The sequence below is a fragment of the Corvus moneduloides genome, chromosome 3 (assembly GCF_009650955.1).
Source record: "Corvus moneduloides isolate bCorMon1 chromosome 3, bCorMon1.pri, whole genome shotgun sequence".
Taxonomy (NCBI): Eukaryota; Metazoa; Chordata; class Aves; order Passeriformes; family Corvidae; genus Corvus; species Corvus moneduloides.
The window spans coordinates 1,358,815-1,384,828 of record NC_045478.1 but is presented as its reverse complement, the minus strand read 5'-3'; the positions used below and the strand labels follow the sequence as shown (position 1 = coordinate 1,384,828).

Here is a 26,014-nt window from a genome sequence, read left to right as displayed (position 1 = left end):
ATCCATCCTCCTCCCAGATTGACCATTCCAAGCCCATCCCATCCCGGAATTCCCGGAATTCCCAGCTCCCATTCCCACATCCATCCCCCTCCCGGATTGACCATTCCCATCCCAGAATTCCCAGAATTCCCAGCTCCCATTCCCACATCCATCCCCCTCCCAGATTGACCATTCCAAGCCCATCCCATCCCAGAATTCCCGGAATTCCCAGCTCCCATTCCCACATCCATCCCCCTCCCGGATTGACCATTCCCATCCCGGAATTCCCGGAATTCCCGGCTCACCCGCCGGAGCCGTGGATTCCCCGTATCCCTTCATTTCCAGGGCGATCACCCGGAATCCGGCATCGGCCAGCGCCGGGATCTGCCGCGGAGGGAGAGCAGCGCATTCCAAAGGCTGCGCGGACCCCCCCCGGATCCCATCCCGGCATTCCCAGGAATTCGGGAAGAGCCTCGGGAACGGCGCCTCCCCCACCCGCCGGATTCCCGAATAACTCCCGAAATCACCTGGAAGCGCCAGGAGAGCCAGGATTCCGGGAATCCGTGGCACAGGCAGAGCACGGGGCCCTGGCCCAGTTCCACGAAGTGCAGCCGCACTCCCGGCTGGAAAAAAAAACCGGGAATTCCTCATGGATCCGGGGCAACCGGAACCCTCTGCCAGGGCCCGCAGCCGGAATGCCGGAATTCCGGAGTGCAGCGCCCGCTTCCGGCCTGGAATTCCAGAGCCCTCCATCCCCTCCAGCCTGGAATTCCAGAGCCCACCACCTGGAATTCTGGAGCCCATCGCCCTTTCCACCTGGAATTCCAAACCCACCACCCCTTCCAGTCTGGAATTCCAGACCCCACCACCCTCTCCAGCTCAGTATTCCAGAGCTTTCCATCCCTTCCAGCCCAGCATTCCAGACCCCACCACCTGCTCCAACCCAGAATTCCGGAGCCCCCCATCCCCTTTCCAGCCTGGAATTCTGGAGCCCATCCCCTGGAATTTCAGAGCCCACCACCCTCTCCAGCCTGGAATTCCAGAGGCCATGACCTTCTCCAGCCTGGAATTCTGGAGCCCACCACCTGGAATTCCAGAGCCCCACATCCCCTCCAGCCCAGAATTCCAAATCCCACCACTCCTTCCAGCCTGGAATTCCAGAGCCCATTCCCTGGAATTCCAGAGCCCATTCCCTGGAATTCCAGACCCCACCACCCCCTCCAGCCCAGCATTCCAGAGCTTTCCACTCCTTCCAGCCTGGAATTCCAAACCCCACCACCTCTTCCAGCCTGGAATTCTGGAGCCCACCCCCTGGAATTCCAGAGCCCCACATCCCCTCCAGCCTGGAATTCCAAATCCCACCACTCCTTCCAGCCTGGAATTCCAGAGCCCATTCCCTGGAATTCCAGAGCCCACCACCCCCTCCAGCTCAGTATTCCAGAGCTTTCCACCCCTTCCAGCCTGGAATTCCAAATCCCACCACTCCTTCCAGCCTGGAATTCTGGAGCCCATCCCCTGGAATTCCAGACCCCACCACCCCCTCCAGCCCAGCATTCCAGAGCTTTCCACTCCTTCCAGCCTGGAATTCCAGAGCCCACCACCTGGAATTCTGGAGCCCATCGCCCTTTCCACCTGGAATTCCAAACCCCATCACCCCTTCCAGCCTGGAATTCCAGACCCCACCACCTGCTCCAACCCAGAATTCCGGAGCCCCCCATCCCCTTCAGCCCAGAATTCCAAATCCCACCACTCCTTCCAGCCTGGAATTCCAGAGGCCATGACCTTCTCCAGCCTGGAATTCTGGAGCCCATCCCCTGGAATTCCAGAGCCCCACATCCCCTCCAGCCCAGAATTCCAAATCCCACCACTCCTTCCAGCCTGGAATTCCAGAGCCATTCCCTGGAATTCCAGAGCCCACCACCCTCTCCAGCTCAATATTCCAGAGCTTCCCACCCCTTCCAGCCTGGAATTCCAGATCCCACCACCCTCTCCAGCCTGGAATTCTGGAGCCCACCACCTCCTGCATCCTGGAATTCCAGAGGCCACCACCCCTTCCAGTCAGGAATTCCAGAGGCCACCACCTGCTCCAACCCAGAATTCCAGAGGCCACCATCCCTTACAACCCAACATTCCAGACCCCACCACCCCTTCCAGTCTGGAATTCCAGACCCCACCACCCTTTCCACCTGGAATTCCAGACCCCACCACCCCCTCCAGCTCAGTATTCCAGAGCTTTCCACTCCTTCCAGCCCAACATTCCAGACCCCACCACCCCTTCCAGCCTGGAATTCCAGAGGCCACCACCCTTTCCACCTGGAATTCCAGACCCCACCACCTGCTCCAACCCAGAATTCCGGAGCCCCCCATCCCCTTTCCAGCCTGGAATTCTGGAGCCCATCCCCTGGAATTCCAGAGCCCACCACCCTCCCAGCCTGGAATTCCAGAGGCCATGACCTTCTCCAGCCTGGAATTCTGGAGCCCATCCCCTGGAATTCCAGAGCCCCACATCCCCTCCAGCCCAGAATTCCAAATCCCACCACTCCTTCCAGCCTGGAATTCCAGAGCCCATTCCCTGGAATTCCAGAGCCCACCACCCCCTCCAGCTCAGTATTCCAGAGCTTTCCACCCCTTCCAGCCTGGAATTCCAAATCCCACCACTCCTTCCAGCCTGGAATTCTGGAGCCCATCCCCTGGAATTCCAGACCCCACCACCCCCTCCAGCCCAGCATTCCAGAGCTTTCCACTCCTTCCAGCCTGGAATTCCAGAGCCCACCACCTGGAATTCTGGAGCCCATCGCCCTTTCCACCTGGAATTCCAAACCCCATCACCCCTTCCAGCCTGGAATTCCAGACCCCACCACCTGCTCCAACCCAGAATTCCGGCGCCCCCCATCCCCTTCAGCCCAGAATTCCAAATCCCACCACTCCTTCCAGCCTGGAATTCCAGAGGCCATGACCTTCTCCAGCCTGGAATTCTGGAGCCCATCCCCTGGAATTCCAGAGCCCCACATCCCCTCCAGCCCAGAATTCCAAATCCCACCACTCCTTCCAGCCTGGAATTCCAGAGGCCATGACCTTCTCCAGCCTGGAATTCTGGAGCCCATCCCCTGGAATTCCAGAGCCCACCACTCCTTCCAGCCTGGAATTCCGGAGCCCGTCCCCTCAAATTCCAGAGCTTTCCACCACCCCCTCCAGCCCAGCATTCCAGAGCTTTCCACTCCTTCCAGCCTGGAATTCCAAACCCCACCACCCCTTCCAGCCTGGAATTCTGGAGCCCATCCCCTGGAATTCCAGAGCCCCACATCCCTTCCAGCCTGGAATTCCAAACCCACCACCCTTTCCACCTGGAATTCCAGAGGCCACCATCCCCTCCAGCTCAATATTCCAGAGCTTTCCACTCCTTCCAGCCCAACATTCCAGAGCCCACAACCCTTCCAGCCTGGAATTCCAGCTCCCACCACCTGCAATTCCACTCCCCACCACCCTCTCCATTCCCAAAATTCCAAATCCCCCTGGAACACCCGGAGAATTCCCGAAGGCCGCAGCAGCTCCTCCTTCCATTCCCAATCCCGGATCCCCCCCACATTCCCAAAAACCCCCGCGGATCTTCCCGAGCCCCCGGAGCCCTCATTCCATACCCGGATGGAGACGTATCCGTGCGTGACCCCGGCCGGATCGCACGGAATCGGCAGCGGCTCCTCCTGGCCCAGGAGCTGCGGGATGAGCCAGGAATGAGCTCCTGGAATTCCATGGGATATCCCACCCGGATGCTGCCGACCCCAGAACCGGATCCCGTCTCTCCCAGCTCTCCAGGAATTATGGAATCATGGAATTCCTTGGAGTCCGGGATGGCCTTCGAGCTCGTTATTCCGACCTTTTGCCGCGGGAAGGGTGAATCCCATTGGAATTGCTGGGAATTCTGGGAATTCCGGGCGGCTTTTTCCCGTACCTGGACCCCGGAGAGTTCCTGCAGCTCCCTGAGGGCGGAGTCGGGGTCCCGGACCAGGATCGTGGCCATTCCCAAATCCCGCGCCGCCGCCAGGTTCTCCGCCTGGTCATCCAGGAGGATCGCCTGGAAAATGCCCCATTCCCAGGGTTTTTTGGGATCAGGGCATCTCCTGAGGCTTCAAATCCCTGGGAATCATCCAAGGATTTGTAGGGCTGGAAAATCCCCCATTCCCTGGTTTTTTTTTTTGGGATCAGGGCACCTCCTGTGGCTTCAATCCAACGATTCACCCAAGGATTTGTGGGATTGGAGGAACCCTCCCATTCCCAGGGATTTTTGGGATTGTGGCATCTCCTGAGGCTTCAAATCCCTGGGAATCATCCAAGGATTTGTGGGGCTGGAAAATCCCCCATTCCCAGGGTTTTTTTGGGATCGAGGCACCTCCTGACGTTTCCTAATCCTGGGAACATCCAAGGATCCATCCAAGGATTTGTGGGGCTGGAAAATCCTCCCATTCCCAGGTTTTTTTGGGGATTGTGGCATCTCCTGAGGGTTCAAATCCCTGGGAACATCCAAGCATTCATCCAAGGATTTGTGGGATTGGAAAGACCCCCCATTCCCTGTTTTTTTTTGGGATTGTGGCACTTCCTGAGGCTTCAAATCCCTGGGAACATCCAAGGATTTGGGAGCCTGGAAAATCCCCCATTCCCAGGGGTTTTTTTGGGATCGAGGCACCTCCTGACGTTTCCTAATCCTGGGAACATCCAAGGATCCATCCAAGGATTTGGGAGCCTGGAAAATCCCCCATTCCCAGGTTTTTTTTGGGATTGTGGCACTTCCTGAGGCTTCAAATCCCTGGGAATCATCCAAGGATTTGTGGGGCTGGAAAATCCCCCATTCCCAGGGGTTTTTTTGGGATCGAGGCACCTCCTGACGTTTCCTAATCCTGGGAACATCCAAGGATTCAATCAAGGATTTGGGAGCCTGGAAAATCCCCCATTCCCAGGGATTTTTTTGGGATTGTGGCATCTCCTGAGGGTTCAAATCCCTGGGATTCATCCAAGGATTCAATCAAGGATTTGGGAGCCTGGAAAATCCCCCCATTCCCAGGGATTTTTGGGATTGTGGCACTTCCTGAGGCTTCAAATCCCTGGGAATCATCCAAGGATTTGGGAACCTGGAAAATCCCCCATTCCCAGGTTTTTTTTGGGATCAGGGCACCACCTGAGCTTTCCTAACCCCGGGAACAGCCAAGGTGGCATCTCCTGAGGCTTCAAATCCCTGGGAACATCCAAGGATTTGTGGGGCTGGAAAATCCCCCATTCCCTGGTTTTTTTTGGGATTATGGCACTTCCTGAGGCTTCAAATCCCTGGGAATCATCCAAGCATTTGTGGGATTGGAGGAACCCCCCATTCCCAGGGATTTTTTTGGGATTGTGGCATCTCCTGAGACTTCAAATCCCTGGGAATCATCCAAGGATTTGGGAGCCTGGAAAATCCCCATTCCCAGGGATTTTTGGGATTGTGGCATCTCCTGAGGTTTCCTAATCCCGGGAACATCTAAGGATTTGTAGGGCTGGAAAATCCCCCATTCCCAGGTTTTTTTGGGATCAGGGCACCTCCTGAGGCTTCAAATCCCTGGGAACATCCAAGGATTCATCCAAGGATTTGGGAGCCTGGAAAATCCCCCATTCCCTGGTTTTTTTTGGGATTGTGGCACTTCCTGAGGTTTCAAATCCCTGGGAACATCCAAGGATTTGTGGGGCTGGAAAATCCCCCATTCCCAGGTTTTTTTTGGGATTGTGGCATCTCCTGAGGTTTCAAATCCCTGGGAATCATCCAAGGATTTGTAGGGCTGGAAAATCCCCCATTCCCAGGGTTTTTTTGGGATTGTGGCACTTCCTGAGGGTTCAAATCCCTGGGAACATCCAAGGATTTGGGAGCCTGGAAAATCCCCCATTCCCAGGGATTTTTTTGGGATTGTGGCATTTCCTGAGGCTTCAAATCCCTGGGAATCATCCAAGGATTTGGGAGCCTGGAAAATCCCCCCATTCCCAGGGATTTTTGGGATTGTGGCATCTCCTGAGGCTTCAAATCCCTGGGAACATCCAAGGATCCATCCAAGGATTTGTGGGGCTGGAAAATCCCCCATTCCCAGGGGTTTTTGGGATTATGGCATCTCCTGAGGTTTCCTAATCCCGGGAAAATCCAAGGATTTGTAGGGCTGGAAAATCCCCCCATTCCCAGGCTTTTTTTTGGGATTGTGGCATCTCCTGAGACTTCAAATCCCTGGGAACATCCAAGGATCCATCCAAGGATTTGTGGGATTGGAAAATCCCCCATTCCCAGGGGTTTTTTTTTGGGATCAGGGCACCTCCTGCGGCTGCGCCTGCAGCGCCTCCAGGGCGTAGGAGTAGATCCCGGGATCCGGTTGGCACATCCCGATCCGGCAGGATTCCAGGACCAGGTCGAAGTGGCGCCGGAGCCGCTCCAGGAGCGCGGCCGCGGCCGATCGGCCGTCGCTGTCGTCCACCCAGTTGTTGGTCAGGGCGCAGGTCTTGAATCCTGGGAAAAGCTTGGAATTCTCAGCCCGGAGCGTCGGATTCCGCCTCGTCCTCCTCTCCTCCGCATCCGGGGTTTTCGGAGAGGTTCTCATCCCAGGATTTGGGGGTTCGAGGCTTTCTCCAGAAGAGGATTCCCGGGAGGAGGGCGAGGGATGGGCAGGAGGGTTTGGGATATCCATAGGGGACATTCCCGGTGGGATCCAGGGATGGGCAGGAGGGTTTGGGATATCCATAGGGGACATTCCCGGTGGGATCCAGGGATGGGCAGGAGGGTTTGGGATATCCATAGGGGACGTTCCCGGTGGGATCCAGGGATGGGCAGGAGGCTTTGGGATATCCATAGGGACATTCCCGGTGGGATCCAGGGATGGGCAGGAGGGTTTGGGATATCCATAGGGACATTCCCGGTGGGATCCAGGGATGGGCAGGAGGGTTTGGGATATCCATAGGGGACATTCCCGGTGGGATCCAGGGATGGGCAGGAGGGTTTGGGATATCCATAGGGGACGTTCCCGGTGGGATCCAGGGATGGGCAGGAGGGTTTGGGATATCCATAGGGGACATTCCCGGTGGGATCCAGGGATGGGCAGGAGGGTTTGGGATATCCATAGGGGACATTCCCGGTGGGATCCAGGGATGGGCAGGAGGCTTTGGGATATCCATAGGGGACATTCCCGGTGGGATCCAGGGATGGGCAGGAGGGTTTGGGATATCCATAGGGGACGTTCCCGGTGGGATCCAGGGATGGGCAGGAGGGTTTGGGATATCCATAGGGGACGTTCCCGGTGGGATCCAGGGATGGGCAGGAGGGTTTGGGATATCCATAGGGGACGTTCCCGGTGGGATCCAGGGATGGGCAGGAGGGTTTGGGATATCCATAGGGGACGTTCCCGGTGGGATCCAGGGATGGGCAGGAGGGTTTGGGATATCCATAGGGGACATTCCCGGTGGGATCCAGGGATGGGCAGGAGGGTTTGGGATATCCATAGGGGACATTCCCGGTGGGATCCAGGGATGGGCAGGAGGGTTTGGGATATCCATAGGGGACGTTCCCGGTGGGATCCAGGGATGGGCAGGAGGGTTTGGGATATCCATAGGGGACGTTCCCGGTGGGATCCAGGGATGGGCAGGAGGGTTTGGGATATCCATAGGGGACGTTCCCGGTGGGATCCAGGGATGGGCAGGAGGGTTTGGGATATCCATAGGGGACATTCCCGGTGGGATCCAGGGATGGGCAGGAGGGTTTGGGATATCCATAGGGGACATTCCCGGTGGGATCCAGGGATGGGCAGGAGGGTTTGGGATATCCATAGGGGACATTCCCGGTGGGATCCAGGGATGGGCAGGAGGGTTTGGGATATCCATAGGGGACATTCCCGGTGGGATCCAGGGATGGGCAGGAGGGTTTGGGATATCCATAGGGGACGTTCCCGGTGGGATCCAGGGATGGGCAGGAGGGTTTGGGATATCCATAGGGGACATTCCCGGTGGGATCCAGGGATGGGCAGGAGGGTTTGGGATATCCATAGGGGACGTTCCCGGTGGGATCCAGGGATGGGCAGGAGGGTTTGGGATATCCATAGGGGACGTTCCCGGTGGGATCCAGGGATGGGCAGGAGGGTTTGGGATATCCATAGGGGACGTTCCCGGTGGGATCCAGGGATGGGCAGGAGGGTTTGGGATATCCATAGGGGACATTCCCGGTGGGATCCAGGGATGGGCAGGAGGGTTTGGGATATCCATAGGGGACATTCCCGGTGGGATCCAGGGATGGGCAGGAGGGTTTGGGATATCCATAGGGGACATTCCTGGTGGGATCAAGGCGGAGGTTGGGAATGTGGAGATGGGGAGGGGAGTGACCAGGATTCCATAGGGGAGTGACTGGGATGTTGTGGTGGGACCAACCAGGACCTTGTCCCGTGACCAACCAGGACCTGGGGCTGGAACCAACCACAGCTCCATGGTGGGACCAACCAGGACCTTGTGCTGGAACCAACTGGGATCTCATGGTGGGACCAACCAGGACCTGGGGCTGGAACCAACTGGGATCTCATGGTGGGACCAACCAGGACCTTGTGCTGGAACCAACTGGGATCTCATGGTGGGACCAACCAGGACCTTGTGCTGTGCCCAACCAGGACCTGGCACTGGAGAACCAACCACAACTCCAGGGTGGGACCAACCAGGACCTGGCGCTGGAACCAACCAGAACCCCATGGTGGGACCAACCAGGACCTTGTGCTGGAACCAACTGGGATCTCATGGTGGGACCAACCAGGACCTTGTGCTGTGCCCAGCCAGGACCTGGCACTGGAGAACCAACCACAGCTCCATGGTGGGACCAACCAGGACCTTGTGCTGGAACCAACTGGGATCTCATGGTGGGACCAACCAGGACCTTGTGCTGTGCCCAGCCAGGACCTGGCACTGGAGAACCAACCACAACTCCAGGGTGGGACCAACCAGGACCTGGCACTGGAGAACCAACCAGAACCCCATGGTGGGACCAACCAGGACCTGGGGCTGGAACCAACTGGGATCTCATGGTGCGACCCCCCAGGACTTTGTGCTGTGCCCAACCAGGACCCCAACGATGGCCCCTCCCTGGTGGCCTCTCCCATTCTCCATCCCAGCATTCCCAGCATTCCCAGCATTCCCAGCATTCCAGACCCACCATTCCAGCGCAGGATCCCGGCCACCCTCAGCATGCGGACGTCGACGCTGCCCTGAGCCTGCAGGTCCTGGAAGGGCCGAGCGGCGGAAAAGGCGCCGGGAATGGCGATTCCCAAGGAAGAGGCGCGGCGCCGGCAGCCTTCGTCCACCTCGGAAAACAGCTGGAAAAGCCACGGAATGCGGGAGATCTCCCGCTTGGAAAAGCCCTCGGGGGCCACCAAACCCAAGCCGTGGCCACCACAAATCCGTGACCCCAAGGGCCACATCCACAGGGATTGGGATCCCTCCGGGAATGGCCTCATCCCAACGTCTGAGAGGCTTTTCCGGGAAGGACCCGATCCCAAAATCCTCCCTGCGCCGGGAATTTGTCCTTCGGCCTCTCCTTGGGATATTTCTGGCAAAGCAGGGATTAAATTCCAGGCGGGATTGATCCCGTCGCATCTCCCCCCTCAAGAACCTCACGGCGTCCTTGGATTATTCCCAAAAAAACCCCGAGCCTGATCCTCCTTCCCTTTATCCCACAGGATGCTCATTCCCAAAAAATCCCGAGCCTGATCCTCCTTCCCTTATCCCAAAAAACCCCGAGCCTGATCCATCCTTTGTCCCAGAGGATTTTCCAGAGGCTCATTCCCAAAAAACCCCGAGCCTGATCCTCCTTCCCTTTATCCCAGAGGATTTTCCAGGGGCTCATTCCCAAAAAACCCTGAGCCTGATCCTCCTTCCCTTTATCCCAAAAAAACCCTGAGCCTGATCCTCCTTCCCCGATCCCAGAGGATTTTCCAGAGGCTCATTCCCAAAAAAACCCCCCAAAAACCCAGAGGATGCTCCAGGGGCTCATTCCCAAAAAATCCCGAGCCTGATCCTCCATCCTTTATCCCAAAAAAATCCCGAGCCTGATCCATCCTTTATCCCACAGGATGCTCATTCCCAAAAAATCCCAAGCCTGATCCTCCTTCCCTTATCCCAAAAAAACCCCGAGCCTGATCCTCCTTCCCCGATCCCAGAGGATTTTCCAGAGGCTCATTCCCAAAAAAAACCCCAAAAAACCCAGAGGATTTTCCAGAGGCTCATTCCCAAAAAAAACCCCAAAAAACCCAGAGGATGTTCCAGGGGCTCATTCCCAAAAAACCCCGAGCCTGATCCATCCTTTATCCCACAGGATGCTCATTCCCAAAAAATCCCAAGCCTGATCCTCCTTCCCTTTATCCCAAAAAACCCTGAGGGTGATCCTCCTTCCCCGATCCCAGAGGATTTTCCAGAGGCTCATTCCCAAAAAATCCCGAGCCTGATCCTCCATCCTTTATCCCAAAAAAACCCCGAGCCTGATCCTCCATCCTTTATTCCAGAGGCTCATTCCCAGAAAACCCCAAGCCTGATCCATCCCTGATCCCAGAGGATTTTCCAGAGGTTCATTCCCAAAAAAAACCCCAAAAAAACCCAGAGGATGCTCCAGGGGCTCATTCCCAAAAAACCCCGAGCCTGATCCTCCTTCCCCGATCCCAGAGGATTTTCCAGAGGTTCATTCCCAAAAAAAACCCCAAAAAAACCCAGAGGATGCTCCAGGGGCTCATTCCCAAAAAAACCCGAGCCTGATCCATCCCTTTTCCCAAAAAAACCCCGAGCCTCATCCTCCTTCCCCGATCCCAGAGGATTTTCCAGACGCTCATTCCCAAAAAACCCCGAGCCTGATCCTCTTTCCCCGATCCCAGAGGATTTTCCAGAGGTTCATTCCCAAAAAAACCCCCAAAAAACCCAGAGGATGCTCCAGGGGCTCATTCCCAAAAAAACCCCGAGCCTGATTCTCCTTCCCTGATCCCAAAAAATCCCGAGCCTGATCCTCCTTCCCTTTATCCCAAAAAACCCCGAGCCTGATCCTCCTTCCCCAATCCCAGAGGATTTTCCAGAGGCTCATTCCCAAAAAAAAACCCCAAAAAACCCAGAGGATGCTCCAGGGGCTCATTCCCAAAAAATCCCGAGCCTGATCCTCCTTCCCTTTATCCCAAAAAAACCCCGAGCCTGATCCTCCTTCCCCGATCCCAGAGGATTTTCCAGAGGCTCATTCCCAAAAAAAACCCCAAAAAACCCAGAGGATGCTCCAGGGGCTCATTCCCAAAAAATCCCGAGCCTGATCCTCCTTCCCTTTATCCCAAAAAACCCCGAGCCTGATCCTCCTTCCCCGATCCCAGAGGATTTTCCAGAGGTTCATTCCCAAAAAAAACCCCAAAAAACCCAGAGGATGCTCCAGGGGCTCATTCCCAAAAAAACCCGAGCCTGATCCTCCTTCCCTTTATCCCAAAAAATACCGAGCCTGATCCTCCTTCCCCGATCCCAGAGGATTTTCCAGAGGCTCATTCCCAAAAAAACCCCCAAAAAACCCAGAGGATGTTCCAGGGGCTCATTCCCAAAAAACCCCGAGCCTGATCCATCCTTTATCCCACAGGATGCTCATTCCCAAAAAATCCCGAGCCTGATCCTCCTTCCCTTTATCCCAAAAAATACCGAGCCTGATCCTCCTTCCCTTTATCCCAGAGGATGTTCCAGGGGCTCATTCCCAAAAAACCCCAAGCCTGATCCATCCTTTATCCCAGAGGATGCTCATTCCCAAAAAACCCCAAGCCTGATCCATCCTTTATCCCAGAGGATGCTCATTCCCAAAAAAACCCCGAGCCTGATCCTCCATCCTTTATCCCAAAAAAATCCCGAGCCTGATCCTCCTTCCCCGATCCCAGAGGATTTTCCAGAGGATGCTCGTTCCCAAAAAATCCCGAGCCTGATCCTCCTTCCCTTATCCCAAAAAACCCCGAGCCTGATCCTCCTTCCCCGATCCCAGAGGATTTTCCAGAGGCTCATTCCCAAAAAAACCCCCAAAAAACCCAGAGGATGCTCCAGGGGCTCATTCCCAAAAAAACCCCGAGCCTGATTCTCCTTCCCTGATCCCAAAAAAACCCCGAGCCTGATCCTCCTTCCCTTTATCCCAAAAAAAACCCCGAGCCTGATCCTCCTTCCCCGATCCCAGAGGATTTTCCAGAGGCTCATTCCCAAAAAAAACCCCAAAAAACCCAGAGGATGCTCCAGGGGCTCATTCCCAAAAAATCCCGAGCCTGATCCTCCATCCTTTATCCCAAAAAAATCCCGAGCCTGATCCTCCTTCCCCGATCTCAGAGGATTTTCCAGAGGATGCTCGTTCCCAAAAAATCCCGAGCCTGATCCTCCTTCCCTTTATCCCAAAAAACCCCCGAGCCTGATCCTCCATCCTTTATTCCAGAGGCTCATTCCCAGAAAACCCCAAGCCTGATCCATCCCTGATCCCAGAGGATTTTCCAGAGGTTCATTCCCAAAAAAAACCCCAAAAAAACCCAGAGGATGCTCCAGGGGCTCATTCCCAAAAAATCCCGAGCCTGATCCTCCTTCCCTTTATCCCAAAAAACCCCGAGCCTGATCCTCCTTCCCCGATCCCAGAGGATTTTCCAGAGGTTCATTCCCAAAAAAAACCCCAAAAAACCCAGAGGATGCTCCAGGGGCTCATTCCCAAAAAATCCCGAGCCTGATCCTCCTTCCCCGATCCCAGAGGATTTTCCAGAGGCTCATTCCCAAAAAACCCCCACACCTGGCTCAAGGTGATTTGTCCCCTCAAGGCTCTGGAATAGGAGCTTTGGGATCCGCCGGAAAGGAGCACATCCCAGAGGAAATTCCTGCCGGGAAAAGCGGGAAAAGCCGCTCAGGATGGAATTTTGGGGAGAAAAAATTGGGAAAAACTGCTCAGGATGGAATTTTGGGGCAGAAAAATCGGGAAAAGCCGCTCAGGATGGAATTTTTGGGGAGGAAAAGTGGGAAAAGCCGCTCAGGATGGAATTTTGGGGAGAAAAAGTGGGAAAAGCTGCTCAGGATGGAATTTTGGGGAGAAAAAGTGGGAAAAGCTGCTCAGGATGGAATTTTGGGGAGGAAAAGTGGGAAAAGCCGCTCAGGATGGAATTTTTGGGGAGGAAAAGTGGGAAAAGCCGCTCAGGATGGAATTTTGGGGAGAAAAAGTGGGAAAAACCGCTCAGGATGGAATTTTGGGGAGAAAAAATTGGGAAAAGCTGCTCAGGATGGAATTTTGGGGGAGAAAAAGTGGGAAAAGCCGCTCAGGATGGAATTTTTGGGGAGAAAAATCGGCAAAAGCCGCTCAGGATGGAATTTTGGGGAGGAAAAGTGGGAAAAGCTGCTCAGGATGGAATTTTTGGGGAGAAAAATCGGGAAAAGCCGCTCAGGATGGAATTTTGGGGAGGAAAAGTGGGAAAAACCGCTCAGGATGGAATTTTGGGGAGAAAAAATTGGGAAAAGCTGCTCAGGATGGAATTTTGGGGGAGAAAAAGTGGGAAAAGCTGCTCAGGATGGAATTTTTGGGGAGAAAAATTGGGAAAAGCCGCTCAGGATGGAATTTTGGGGAGAAAAAGTGGGAAAAACCGCTCAGGATGGAATTTTGGGGAGGAAAAGTGGGAAAAGCTGCTCAGGATGGAATTTTGGGGAGAAAAAGTGGGAAAAGCTGCTCAGGATGGAATTTTGGGGAGGAAAAGTGGGAAAAGCCGCTCAGGATGGAATTTTTGGGGAGGAAAAGTGGGAAAAGCCGCTCAGGATGGAATTTTGGGGAGAAAAAGTGGGAAAAGCTACTCAGGATGGAATTTTGGGGGAGAAAAAGCGGGAAAAGCCGCTCAGGATGGAATTTTGGGGAGGAAAAGTGAGAAAAGCCGCTCAGGATGGAATTCTGGGGAGGAAAAGTGGGAAAAGCCGCTCAGGATGGAATTTTGGGGAGGAAAAGTGGGAAAAGCCGCTCAGGATGGAATTCTGGGGAGGAAAAGCGGGAAAAGCCGCTCAGGATGGAATTTTGGGGAGAAAAATCGGGAAAAACCGCTCAGGATGGAATTTTGGGGAGGAAAAGTGGGAAAAGCTGCTCAGGATGGAATTTTGGGGAGGAAAAGTGGGAAAAGCCACCCAGGACGGAATTTTGGGGAGAAAAAGTGGGAAAAGCCGCTCAGGACGGAATTTTGGGGAGGAAAAATTGGGAAAAGCCGCTCAGGATGGAATTTTGGGGGAGAAAAAGTGGGAAAAGCTGCTCAGGATGGAATTTTGGGGAGAAAAATTGGGAAAAGCCGCTCAGGATGGAATTTTGGGGGAGGAAAAATTGGGAAAAGCTGCTCAGGATGGAATTTTTGGGGAGGAAAATCGGGAAAAACCGCTCAGGATGGAATTTTGGGGAGAAAAATTGGGAAAAGCTGCTCAGGATGGAATTTTGGGGGAGAAAAAGCGGGAAAAGCTGCTCAGGATGGAATTCTGGGGAGGAAAAGTGGGAAAAGCCGCTCAGGATGGAATTTTGGGGAGAAAAATTGGGAAAAGCTGCTCAGGATGGAATTTTGGGGGAGAAAAAGTGGGAAAAGCTGCTCAGGATGGAATTTTGGGGAGGAAAATTGGGAAAAGCTGCTCAGGATGGAATTTTGGGGAGGAAAAGTGGGAAAAACCGCTCAGGATGGAATTTTGGGGGAGAAAAAGTGGGAAAAGCCGCTCAGGACGGAATTTTGGGGAGAAAAAGTGGGAAAAGCCGCTCAGGATGGAATTTTGGGGAGGAAAAGTGGGAAAAGCCGCTCAGGATGGATTTTTGGGGAGGAAAAGTGGGAAAAGCTGCTCAGGATGGAATTTTGGGGCAGAAAAATCGGGAAAAGCTGCTCAGGATGGAATTTTTGGGGAGAAAAATTGGGAAAAGCTGCTCAGGATGGAATTTTGGGGAGAAAAATCGGGAAAAACCGCTCAGGATGGAATTTTGGGGAGGAAAAGTGGGAAAAGCTGCTCAGGATGGAATTTTGGGGAGGAAAAGTGGGAAAAGCCGCTCAGGATGGAATTTTGGGGAGAAAAAGTGGGAAAAGCTGCTCAGGATGGAATTTTGGGGAGGAAAAGTGGGAAAAGCTGCTCAGGATGGAATTTTGGGGAGGAAAAGTGGGAAAAGCCGCTCAGGATGGAATTCTGGGGAGAAAAATTTGGGAAAAACACTCAGGATGGAATTTTGGGGCAGAAAAATCGGGAAAAGCTGCTCAGGATGGAATTTTGGGGAGGAAAAGTGGGAAAAGCCGCTCAGGATGGAATTTTGGGGAGAAAAATTGGGAAAAACCGCTCAGGATGGAATTTTGGGGAGAAAAAGTGGGAAAAGCTGCTCAGGATGGAATTTTGGGGAGAAAAAATTGGGAAAAGCTGCTCAGGATGGAATTTTTGGGGAGGAAATTTGGGAAAAGCTGCTCAGGATGGAATTTTTGGGGAGGAAAATTGGGAAAAGCCGCTCAGGATGGAATTTTTGGGGAGGAAAAGTGGGAAAAGCTGCTCAGGATGGAATTTTGGGGGAGAAAAAGTGGGAAAAGCCGCTCAGGATGGAATTTTGGGGAGGAAAATTGGGAAAAGCTGCTCAGGATGGAATTTTGGGGAGGAAAAGTGGGAAAAGCTGCTCAGGATGGAATTTTGGGGAGAAAAATCGGGAAAAGCCGCTCAGGATGGAATTTTGGGGAGAAAAAATTGGGAAAAGCTGCTCAGGATGGAATTTTTGGGGAGGAAAATCGGGAAAAGCCGCTCAGGATGGAATTTTGGGGAGGAAAAATTGGGAAAAGCTGCTCAGGATGGAATTTCGGGGGAGAAAAAGTGGGAAAAGCTGCTCAGGATGGAATTTTGGGGAGAAAAATTGGGAAAAGCCGCTCAGGATGGAATTTTTTGGGGAGAAAAATTGGGAAAAGCCGCTCAGGATGGAATTTTGGGGAGGAAAAGTGGGAAAAGCCGCTCAGGATGGAATTTTGGGGAGGAAAAATTGGGAAAAGCTGCTCAGGATGGAATTTCGGGGGAGAAAAAGTGGGAAAAGCTGCTCAGGATGGAATTTTGGGGAGAAAAATCGGGAAAAACCGCTCAGGATGGAATTTTGGGGAGGAAAAGTGGGAAAAGCTGCTCAGGATGGAATTTTGGGGAGGAAAAGTGGGAAAAGCCGCTCAGGATGGAATTCTGGGGAGAAAAATTTGGGAAAAACACTCAGGATGGAATTTTGGGGCAGAAAAATCGGGAAAAGCTGCTCAGGATGGAATTTTGGGGAGGAAAAGTGGGAAAAGCCGCTCAGGATGGAATTTTGGGGAGAAAAATTGGGAAAAACCGCTCAGGATGGAATTTTGGGGAGAAAAAGTGGGAAAAGCTGCTCAGGATGGAATTTTGGGGAGAAAAAATTGGGAAAAGCTGCTCAGGATGGAATTTTTGGGGAGGAAATTTGGGAAAAGCTGCTCAGGATGGAATTTTTGGGGAGGAAATTTGGGAAAAGCCGCTCAGGATGGAATTTTTGGGGAGGAAAAGTGGGAAAAGCTGCTCAGGATGGAATTTTGGGGAGGAAAATTGGGAAAAGCTGCTCAGGATGGAATTTTGGGGAGGAAAAGTGGGAAAAGCTGCTCAGGATGGAATTTTGGGGAGAAAAATCGGGAAAAGCCGCTCAGGATGGAATTTTGGGGAGAAAAAATTGGGAAAAGCTGCTCAGGATGGAATTTTGGGGAGAAAAATCGGGAAAAACCGCTCAGGATGGAATTTTGGGGAGAAAAATCGGGAAAAACCGCTCAGGATGGAATTTTGGGGAGAAAAAATTGGGAAAAGCTGCTCAGGATGGAATTTTGGGGGAGAAAAAGTGGGAAAAGCTGCTCAGGATGGAATTTTGGGGAGAAAAATCGGGAAAAGCCGCTCAGGATGGAATTTTGGGGAGAAAAAATTGGGAAAAGCTGCTCAGGATGGAATTTTGGGGCAGAAAAAGTGGGAAAAGCTGCTCAGGATGGAATTTTGGGGAGAAAAATCGGGAAAAGCCGCTCAGGATGGAATTTTGGGGAGAAAAAATTGGGAAAAGCTGCTCAGGATGGAATTTTTGGGGAGGAAAATCGGGAAAAACCGCTCAGGATGGATTTTTGGGGAGAAAAAATTGGGAAAAGCTGCTCAGGATGGAATTTTGGGGGAGAAAAAGTGGGAAAAGCTGCTCAGGATGGAATTTTGGGGAGGAAAAGTGGGAAAAGCTGCTCAGGATGGAATTTTGGGGAGAAAAAATTGGGAAAAGCCGCCCAGGACGGAATTTTGGGGAGAAAAAGTGGGAAAAGCCGCTCAGGATGGAATTTTGGGGAGAAAAATCGGGAAAAGCCGCTCAGGATGGAATTTTGGGGAGAAAAAATTGGGAAAAGCTGCTCAGGATGGAATTTTTGGGGAGGAAAATCGGGAAAAACCGCTCAGGATGGATTTTTGGGGAGAAAAAATTGGGAAAAGCTGCTCAGGATGGAATTTTTGGGGAGGAAAAGTGGGAAAAGCTGCTCAGGATGGAATTTTGGGGAGAAAAAAGTGGGAAAAGCCGCTCAGGATGGAATTTTGGGGAGGAAAAAATTGGGAAAAGCCACTCAGGATGGAATTTTGGGGCAGAAAAATCGGGAAAAGCCGCTCAGGATGGAATTTTGGGGAGGAAAAGTGAGAAAAGCTGCTCAGGATGGAATTTTGGGGAGAAAAAATTGGGAAAAGCTGCTCAGGATGGAATTTTGGGGCAGAAAATTCGGGAAAAGCTGCTCAGGATGGAATTTTGGGGAGGAAAAGCGGGAAAAGCCGCTCAGGATGGAATTTTGGGGAGAAAAATTGGGAAAAGCCGCTCAGGATGGAATTTTTGGGGAGAAAAATTGGGAAAAGCCGCTCAGGATGGAATTTTGGGGAGAAAAATTGGGAAAAACCGCTCAGGATGGAATTTTGGGGCAGAAAAATCGGGAAAAGCTGCTCAGGATGGAATTTTGGGGAGGAAAAGCGGGAAAAGCCGCTCAGGATGGAATTTTGGGGAGGAAAAGTGGGAAAAACCGCTCAGGATGGAATTTTGGGGAGAAAAAATTGGGAAAAACCACTCAGGATGGAATTTTGGGGCAGAAAAATCGGGAAAAGCCGCTCAGGATGGAATTTTGGGGAGAAAAATTGGGAAAAACCACTCAGGATGGAATTTTGGGGCAGAAAAATCGGGAAAAGCCGCTCAGGATGGAATTTTGGGGGGAAAAAATTGGGAAAAACCACTCAGGATGGAATTTTGGGGCAGAAAAATCGGGAAAAGCCGCTCAGGATGGAATTTTGGGGAGGAAAAGTGGGAAAAGCCGCTCAGGATGGAATTTTGGGGAGGAAAAGCGGGAAAAGCCGCTCAGGATGGAATTTTGGGGAGAAAAATCGGGAAAAACCGCTCAGGATGGAATTTTGGGGAGGAAAAGTGGGAAAAGCCGCTCAGGATGGAATTTTGGGGAGGAAAATCGGGAAAAGCCGCTCAGGATGGAATTTTGGGGAGAAAAAGTGGGAAAAGCTGCTCAGGATGGAATTTTGGGGGAGAAAAAGTGGGAAAAGCTGCTCAGGATGGAATTTTGGGGGAGAAAATTTGGGAAAAGCTGCTCAGGATGGAATTTTGGGGCAGAAAAATCGGGAAAAGCCGCTCAGGATGGAATTTTGGGGAGGAAAAGTGGGAAAAGCCGCTCAGGATGGAATTTTGGGGGAGAAAAAGTGGGAAAAGCTGCTCAGGATGGAATTTTGGGGAGGAAAAGTGGGAAAAGCTGCTCAGAATGGAATTTTGGGGGAGAAAATTTGGGAAAAGCTGCTCAGGATGGAATTTTGGGGCAGAAAAATCGGGAAAAGCTGCTCAGGATGGAATTTTGGGGAGGAAAAGTGGGAAAAGCTGCTCAGGATGGAATTTTTGGGGAGAAAAATTGGGAAAAGCTGCTCAGGATGGAATTTTGGGGAGAAAAATCGGGAAAAACCGCTCAGGATGGAATTTTGGGGAGGAAAAGTGGGAAAAGCTGCTCAGGATGGAATTTTGGGGAGGAAAAGTGGGAAAAGCCGCTCAGGATGGAATTTTGGGGAGAAAAATCGGGAAAAGCCGCTCAGGATGGAATTCTGGGGAGAAAAATTTGGGAAAAACACTCAGGATGGAATTTTGGGGCAGAAAAATCGGGAAAAGCTGCTCAGGATGGAATTTTGGGGAGGAAAAGTGGGAAAAGCCGCTCAGGATGGAATTTTGGGGAGAAAAATTGGGAAAAACCGCTCAGGATGGAATTTTGGGGAGAAAAAGTGGGAAAAGCTGCTCAGGATGGAATTTTGGGGGGAAAAAATTGGGAAAAGCTGCTCAGGATGGAATTTTGGGGCAGAAAAATCGGGAAAAGCCGCTCAGGATGGAATTTTGGGGAGGAAAAGTGAGAAAAGCTGCTCAGGATGGAATTTTGGGGAGAAAAAATTGGGAAAAGCTGCTCAGGATGGAATTTTTGGGGAGGAAATTTGGGAAAAGCTGCTCAGGATGGAATTTTTGGGGAGGAAAATCGGGAAAAACCGCTCAGGATGGAATTTTGGGGAGAAAAATTGGGAAAAGCTGCTCAGGATGGAATTTTTGGGGAGAAAAATTGGGAAAAGCTGCTCAGGATGGAATTTTGGGGAGAAAAATCGGGAAAAACCGCTCAGGATGGAATTTTGGGGAGGAAAAGTGGGAAAAGCTGCTCAGGATGGAATTTTGGGGAGGAAAAGTGGGAAAAGCTGCTCAGGATGGAATTTTGGGGAGGAAAAGCAGGAAAAGCCGCTCAGGATGGAATTTTGGGGAGAAAAAATTGGGAAAAACTGCTCAGGATGGAATTTTGGGGCAGAAAAATCGGGAAAAGCCGCTCAGGATGGAATTTTTGGGGAGGAAAAGTGGGAAAAGCTGCTCAGGATGGAATTTTGGGGAGGAAAAGTGGGAAAAGCTGCTCAGGATGGAATTTTGGGGAGAAAAATTGGGAAAAGCTGCTCAGGATGGAATTTTGGGGAGGAAAAGCGGGAAAAGCCGCTCAGGATGGAATTTTGGGGAGAAAAATCGGGAAAAACCGCTCAGGATGGAATTTTGGGGAGGAAAAGTGGGAAAAGCCGCTCAGGATGGATTTTTTGGGGAGAAAAAGCGGGAAAAGCCGCTCAGGATGGAATTTTGGGGAGGAAAAGTGGGAAAAGCCGCTCAGGATGGATTTTTTGGGAAGAAAATCAGGATCCAAGGGCACGGAGCTCTGTCCCCATCCGTCATTCCCAAGACTTTTATTCCCACCGGGAATTTTGCCAGGGATAAGGCGATGAGCGAGGGATTTTGGGAGTCGTAAATCAGGGAGAAACGAGGCCGGGATCGATGGGAATGAATTCCCCGGAGCGATAAATTCCCAAAAAATCGCATCCCAAAAAATCGGCTTCGGCCGTTGCCGTCTTTAATCACCGGGAAAAATCGCTGGGTGGTCCAATTTTTTTTTTGGGAATTTATTATCCCAAGGTTTGATTTTTTTGGGAATTTATTATCCCAGGGTTCGATTTTTTTGGGATTTATTATCCCAGGGCTCGATTTTTTTGGGAATTTATTATCCCAGCGCCCCACACCCAGCGGGATCCCCCCTATCCCGCACCCCATATCCACGGAGGGATCCCAAATTCCTCATTCCCGGATTTTTTCTTTTCCCTCCCCAAATTTGCCGCTCCCCCATTCCAAAATCGCCAAAGTTGCGGGCGGGCGCCGCCAACCACAAAATTTAGGCGTCGTCTCTATGGTTCTCCGACAGAGCGGCCCTCCATTGAGGCGCGGGCGGGCGCGTTAGGCCAAGCCAGGCCGTGCCAGGCCGTGCCAGGCCGAGCCGTGCCAAACCGTGCCAAACCGTGCCAAGCGAGCCGTGCCCTACCTAGGCAAGCCCCATTCCCGCTCGCACGAGCCCAGGAAGTGCTGCAGACCCGGCCCGAACAAAACCCCACCGAGGTCGAAGAGCACCGCCCGCCGCGCCATGGCCGCCGCCGGAACCGGGACTCGAACCCGCGACCTCGACCTTTGGCAGCGCTCAGGCCACGCCCCCTCCGCCAAGCCACGCCCCCTCCGCGCCGAGGCCACGCCCCCTCCGCGAAACCACGCCCCCCCGTGGGTCCCGGCCCCGCCCCCATTCCCGGTTTGCCCCAAATCCCGGGATTTTCCCCCAAATTGGAGGCGCCGGGAAGGGGCTGGGAGGGGATTTGGGGGTTTCGGGGGGGGTTAAGGGGGATTTTTTGGGGTCCCAGGGGGATTTTTTGGGGTTTAAAGGGGGATTTTTGGGGTCCCAGTGGGATTTTTTGGGGTCCCAGGGGAGTTTTGGGGTCACGGAGGGATTTTAGGGGAATCCCGGAGGGATTTTGGGGTCCCAGGTGGAATTTGGGGTGGTCCCAGTGGGATTTTTGGGGTCCCAGGGGGATTTTGGGGTCACGGAGGGATTTTAGGGGGGGTCAAAATGGGATTTTGGGGAGTCTCATTGGGATTTTTGGGGTCCCAGAGGGATTTTGGGGATCACAATCGGATTATGGGGTCACTGAAGGATTTTTGGGGTCCCAGGGGGATTTTTTGGGGTCCCATTGGGATTTTGGGAATCACAGTTGGGATTTTTTGGGGTCCCATTGGGATTTTGGGGTCTCAGTGGGATTTTTGGGGGTCACGGAGGGGTTTTTGGGGTCCCAGTGGGATTTTGGGAATCACAGTTGGATTATGGGGCCACTGAAGGATTTTTGGGGTCCCAGGTGGATTTTGGGGGTTCCCAGTGGGATTTTGGGGGTTCCCAGTGGGATTTTGGGGTTCCTGGTGGGATTTTGAGGTTCCTGGTGGGATTTTGGGGGTCCCAGAGGGATTTTGGGGGTTCCCAGTGGGATTTCCGGGAATCCCCCAGGAATTTCGGGGACTTTCTTCCCCCGCTGGAATTTTAGGATCTCCCCATCCCCGATTCTCCAGAGCCGCGGAATTCCCTTGGATTTTGGGAATATTGGGGTGACTTCTTTTGCCATCTCCCGCATCCCAAATTCCCGCTTTTCCCGGGATCGCTGATCCCCCCTCCCCGCCCATTCCAGAGGGATCGAGATCGGGATTGGGATTGGGATCGGGACCGGGATTGGGATTGGGACCGGGATTGGGATTGGGATTGGGACCGGGATCGGGATTGGGACCGGGATTGGGATTGGGACCGGGATTGGGATTGGGATCGGGACCGGGATCGAGATCGGGATCAGGACCGGGATTGGGATTGGGATTGGAATCAGGATCGGGACCAGGATTGGGATTGGGACCGGGATCGGGACCGGGATTGGGATCGGGATCGGGATTGGGACCGGGACTGGGATCGGGATTGGGATCGGGATCGGGATTGGGACCGGGACTGGGATCGGGATTGGGATTGGGACCGGGATTGGGATTGGGATCGGGATTGGGACCGGGATTGGGATCGGGATCGGGACCGGGATAGGGACTGGGATCGAGATCAGGATCGGGATTGGGACCGGGACCAGGATCAGGATCGGGATCGGGATCGGGATCGGGATCGGGCTCGGGACCGGGATTGGGATCGGGATCGGGATCGGGATTGGGACCGGGATTGGGATTGGGACCGGGACTGGGATCGGGATTGGGATTGGGACCGGGATTGGGATCGGGATCGGGACCGGGATAGGGACTGGGATCGAGATCAGGATCGGGATTGGGACCGGGACCAGGATCAGGATCGGGATCGGGATCGGGATCGGGATCGGGCTCGGGACCGGGATTGGGATCGGGATCGGGATTGGGACCGGGATTGGGATTGGGACCGGGACTGGGATTGGGATTGGGATCGGGATCGGGATCGGGACCGGGATTGGGATCGGGATCGGGATTGGGACCGGGACTGGGATCGGGATTGGGATTGGGACCGGGATTGGGATTGGGATCGGGATTGGGACCGGGATTGGGATCGGGATCGAGATCAGGATCGGGATCGGGATCGGGATCGGGGTCGGGCTCGGGACCGGGATTGGGATTGGGATCGGGACCGGGATCAGGATTGGAATCGGGACAGGGATCGGGATCAGGATCGGGACCGGGATTGGGACCGGGATCAGGATCGGGATTGGGACCGGGATTGGGATCAGGATCGGGACTGGGACTGGGACCGGGACTGGGACTGGGACCGGGACCGGGACCGGGATCAGGACCAGGACCAGGATCGGGATCGGGATTGGGATCGGGACCGGGACTGGGATTGGAATCGGGACCGGGATTGGGATCGGGATTGGGATCGGGATCGGGGGGGTTGGTCCGGAACCCCATTCCCACATTTCTGCCTCCCATTCCCGCCCGCCGAGGCTTTTCCTGCTCCTTCCCGACCTCCGGTGCATTCCCGGGATTCCGAACCCCCCCCAAATCCCGGCCGGCCGATCCCAAAAGAGGGAAAACAACCAAAAAACCCCAAAAAGGTGGGAATGGGGATTTTTGGGGGGGGGGGAAAGGGGGAAAAATGAGGAATTCGGCGGCGCGAATTCCCGGGAAAAGCCAGGAAGAGGGAGCCCGGGTGGATGCCCGGGAAATGCCAGCGCGGCCGCGCCTCTGGAATTCCGCCCCTCTGGAATTCCGGCAGCTCGGGAGGCGCGGGGGTCGCAGACATTCCCAAAATTTGGGGGGAATTTTTCCCTCTAAACTTCCCCCTCCCCCCCCATCCTCCTTTTCCAAGCTCGCGGGATGAGCCGGGAATTCTCTTCCCGGTGGGATTGGGGGGTGCGGGATGATGGGAGGGAGCCCTGGATTCCCAAATCCCAAATCTGAACCCCAAAGCCCAAACCCCAAATCCCAGATCCCAAATCCCAAATCCCGGATTCCCAAATCCCTCCCCCCCGCTCCCAAAGCCCAGCCGCCTCTGGCGCTGGAATTCCCGAGGTTTTCCGGAGCTTCGGGAGGAGCCGCTCGCTCCTTCCCCCTTCCCGTGGCCTCCAGGATTCCAGAGGGGGAATTCGGGCCGGGATCAGCGGGATCAGCCCCTCCCCCCCACCCTCCGACCCCTTCTGTGCCTCAGTTTCCCCAGATCCCAAATCCTAAATCCCAAATCCTGAATCCCAGATCCGAAATCCCAAACCCTAAATCCCGGATTCCCAAATCCCGAATCCCAAATGTCAAATCCCGAATCCCAAATCCTAAATCCCAAAACCTAAATATCCCAGATCTGAAATCCCAAATGCCAAATCCTGGATTCCCAAATGCTAAATCCTAAATCCTGAATCCTGAATCCCAAATCCCAAAGGCCAAATCCCAGATCCCAAATCCCAAAACCTAAATCCCAGATCCGAAATCCGAAATCCCAAATTCCAGATCCCAGATCCCGAATCCCAAACCCCAGATCCCAGGTTCCAAATCCCAAATCCCAAACCTGGAATCCCAAATTCCAGATCCCAAACCCCAGATCCCAGGTTCCAAATCCCAAATCGCAAACCTGCGATCCCAAATCCCAAACCCCAAACCCCGGATTCCCAGATCCCAAATCCCAGATCCTGAATCCCGAATCCGCGATTCCAAATCCCAAACTCCAAACCCCAGATCCCAGATCCTGAATCCCAAAAGCCAAATCCCAGATCCCAAACCCCAAATCCCAAATTGCAGATCCCAAATCCTCGATCCCGGGTTCCAAATCCCGGATTCCCAGATTCCAAATCCCAGATCCCAAATCCCAAACTCCAAACCCAAATCCCAAATCCCAGATCCTGAATCCCAAGAGCCAAATCCCAGATCCCAAACCCCAAATCCCAGATTCCAAATCCCGAATTGCAAATCCGAAATCTCAAATCCCAGAATCCCAATCCCTAAATTCCTAATCCCAAACCCCAAACCTGGAATCCCAAATCCCAGATTCCCAAATCCCAGATCCCAAATCCCAAATCCCAGATCCCGAATTCCAGATCTTGAATCCCAAACCCCAGATCCCAAACCTGGAATCCCAAACCCCAAATCCTAAATCCCAGATCCCAGATCCCAAATCCCAAACCTCAAATCCCAAATCCCAAATCCCAAATCCCAAACCCCAAATCCCCCATCCCAAATCCCGGATTCCCAAATCCCAAATCCTCAATCCTGAATCCCAAATGCCAAATCCCAGATCCCAAATTCCAGATCCCAAACCCCAAATCCTGAATTCCCAAATCCCAAATCCCAAACCCCAAAACCCGGATTCCCAAATCCTCGATCCCAGAGTCCAAATCCGCGATCCCAAATCCCAAATCCCAAACCCCAAATCCCAAATCCCAGATTCCAAATCCCAGATCCCAAACCCCAAACCTGGAATCCCAAATCCCAGATTCCCAACCCCAGATCCCAAATCCCAAATCTCACATTCCAGACCCCAAATTCCAGATCTCAGATCCCAAATCCTAAACTCTAAATCCCAAACCCCAGATCCCAAATCCCTAAATTCCACACCCCAAACCCTAAATCCCAAATCTGAGGTCCCAGATCCCAAATGCCTCATTTTTCCCTGGATCTGCAGCCCTGGCTGTTGAGATTTGGGATTTGGGATTTTTTTGGGATTTTTTGGGATTTGGGATTCCAGGTTTGGGATTTAGGATTTGGTACCTGGGGTTTGTGTTTCGGGATCTGGAATTCGAGATGTGGGATTTGGGATTTGGGGTTCGGGATTTGGGATCTGGGATCAGGGATTTGGGATCTGAGATTTGGGCTTTGGGATCTGGGGTTTGGAATTTCAGATTTGGGATTTAGGAATTTGGGATTTGGGATATGGGGTTTGGGATTTGGGATCTGGGATTGAGGATCTGGGATTTGAGCTTTGGGATTTGGGATCTGGGATTTGGATTGAGGATTTGGGATCTGGGATCTGGGATCTGGGGTTTGGGAATCTGGGATTTGGGATTTGGAATTTGGGATTTGTGCTCTGAGATTTGGGATCTGGCATTGGATTGAGGATTTGGGATCTGGGACTTGGGATTTGGGATCTGGAATTTGGAATTTGGGATTTGAGTTTTGAGCTTTGGGATCTGGGGTTCGGATTGAGGATTTGGGATC

At 53.1% G+C, this 26,014-nt stretch overlaps 1 protein-coding gene and 1 long non-coding RNA gene across 9 annotated transcripts in view; both read right to left on the bottom strand.

Annotated features, from left to right (window-relative positions):
* The window catches only part of EPHX2 (epoxide hydrolase 2), an 89,015-nt gene extending 68,000 nt beyond the window's left edge, over window positions 1–21,015 (bottom strand). For 3 of the 5 annotated variants that reach the window (XM_032103322.1, XM_032103324.1, XM_032103323.1), the window contains exons 1-8: window positions 20,871–21,015; window positions 12,770–12,854; window positions 9,164–9,323; window positions 6,300–6,490; window positions 3,929–4,051; window positions 3,618–3,692; window positions 507–602; window positions 285–363 (exon numbers count right to left, since the gene is read on the bottom strand). In XM_032103322.1, the coding sequence (XP_031959213.1) occupies window positions 285–363; window positions 507–602; window positions 3,618–3,692; window positions 3,929–4,051; window positions 6,300–6,490; window positions 9,164–9,323; window positions 12,770–12,854; window positions 20,871–20,971 (910 nt within the window). In that variant the 5' untranslated portion in view covers window positions 20,972–21,015. Of the gene's footprint in view, window positions 1–284; window positions 364–506; window positions 603–3,617; window positions 3,693–3,928; window positions 4,052–4,187; window positions 4,193–6,299; window positions 6,491–9,163; window positions 9,324–12,769; window positions 12,855–20,870 lie in introns of those variants that run through there. The other 2 variants (XM_032103325.1, XM_032103327.1) reach the window with 2 other exon arrangements.
* On the bottom strand, window positions 4,076–6,293 carry LOC116441447. Of its 4 annotated transcripts, none has more exons than XR_004239073.1 (3): window positions 5,545–6,293; window positions 4,571–5,187; window positions 4,076–4,187 (listed from the first exon to the last, which is right to left on the bottom strand). It is a non-coding gene; the product is annotated as an uncharacterized LOC116441447 (long non-coding RNA). The 4 variants fall into 4 exon arrangements; XR_004239074.1 differs by lacking the exon at window positions 4,076–4,187 and having other exon boundaries at window positions 4,559–4,957; window positions 5,150–5,187; XR_004239075.1 differs by lacking the exon at window positions 4,076–4,187 and having other exon boundaries at window positions 4,559–4,855; window positions 5,150–5,187.
* Window positions 21,016–26,014: the final 4,999 nt, after the last annotated feature.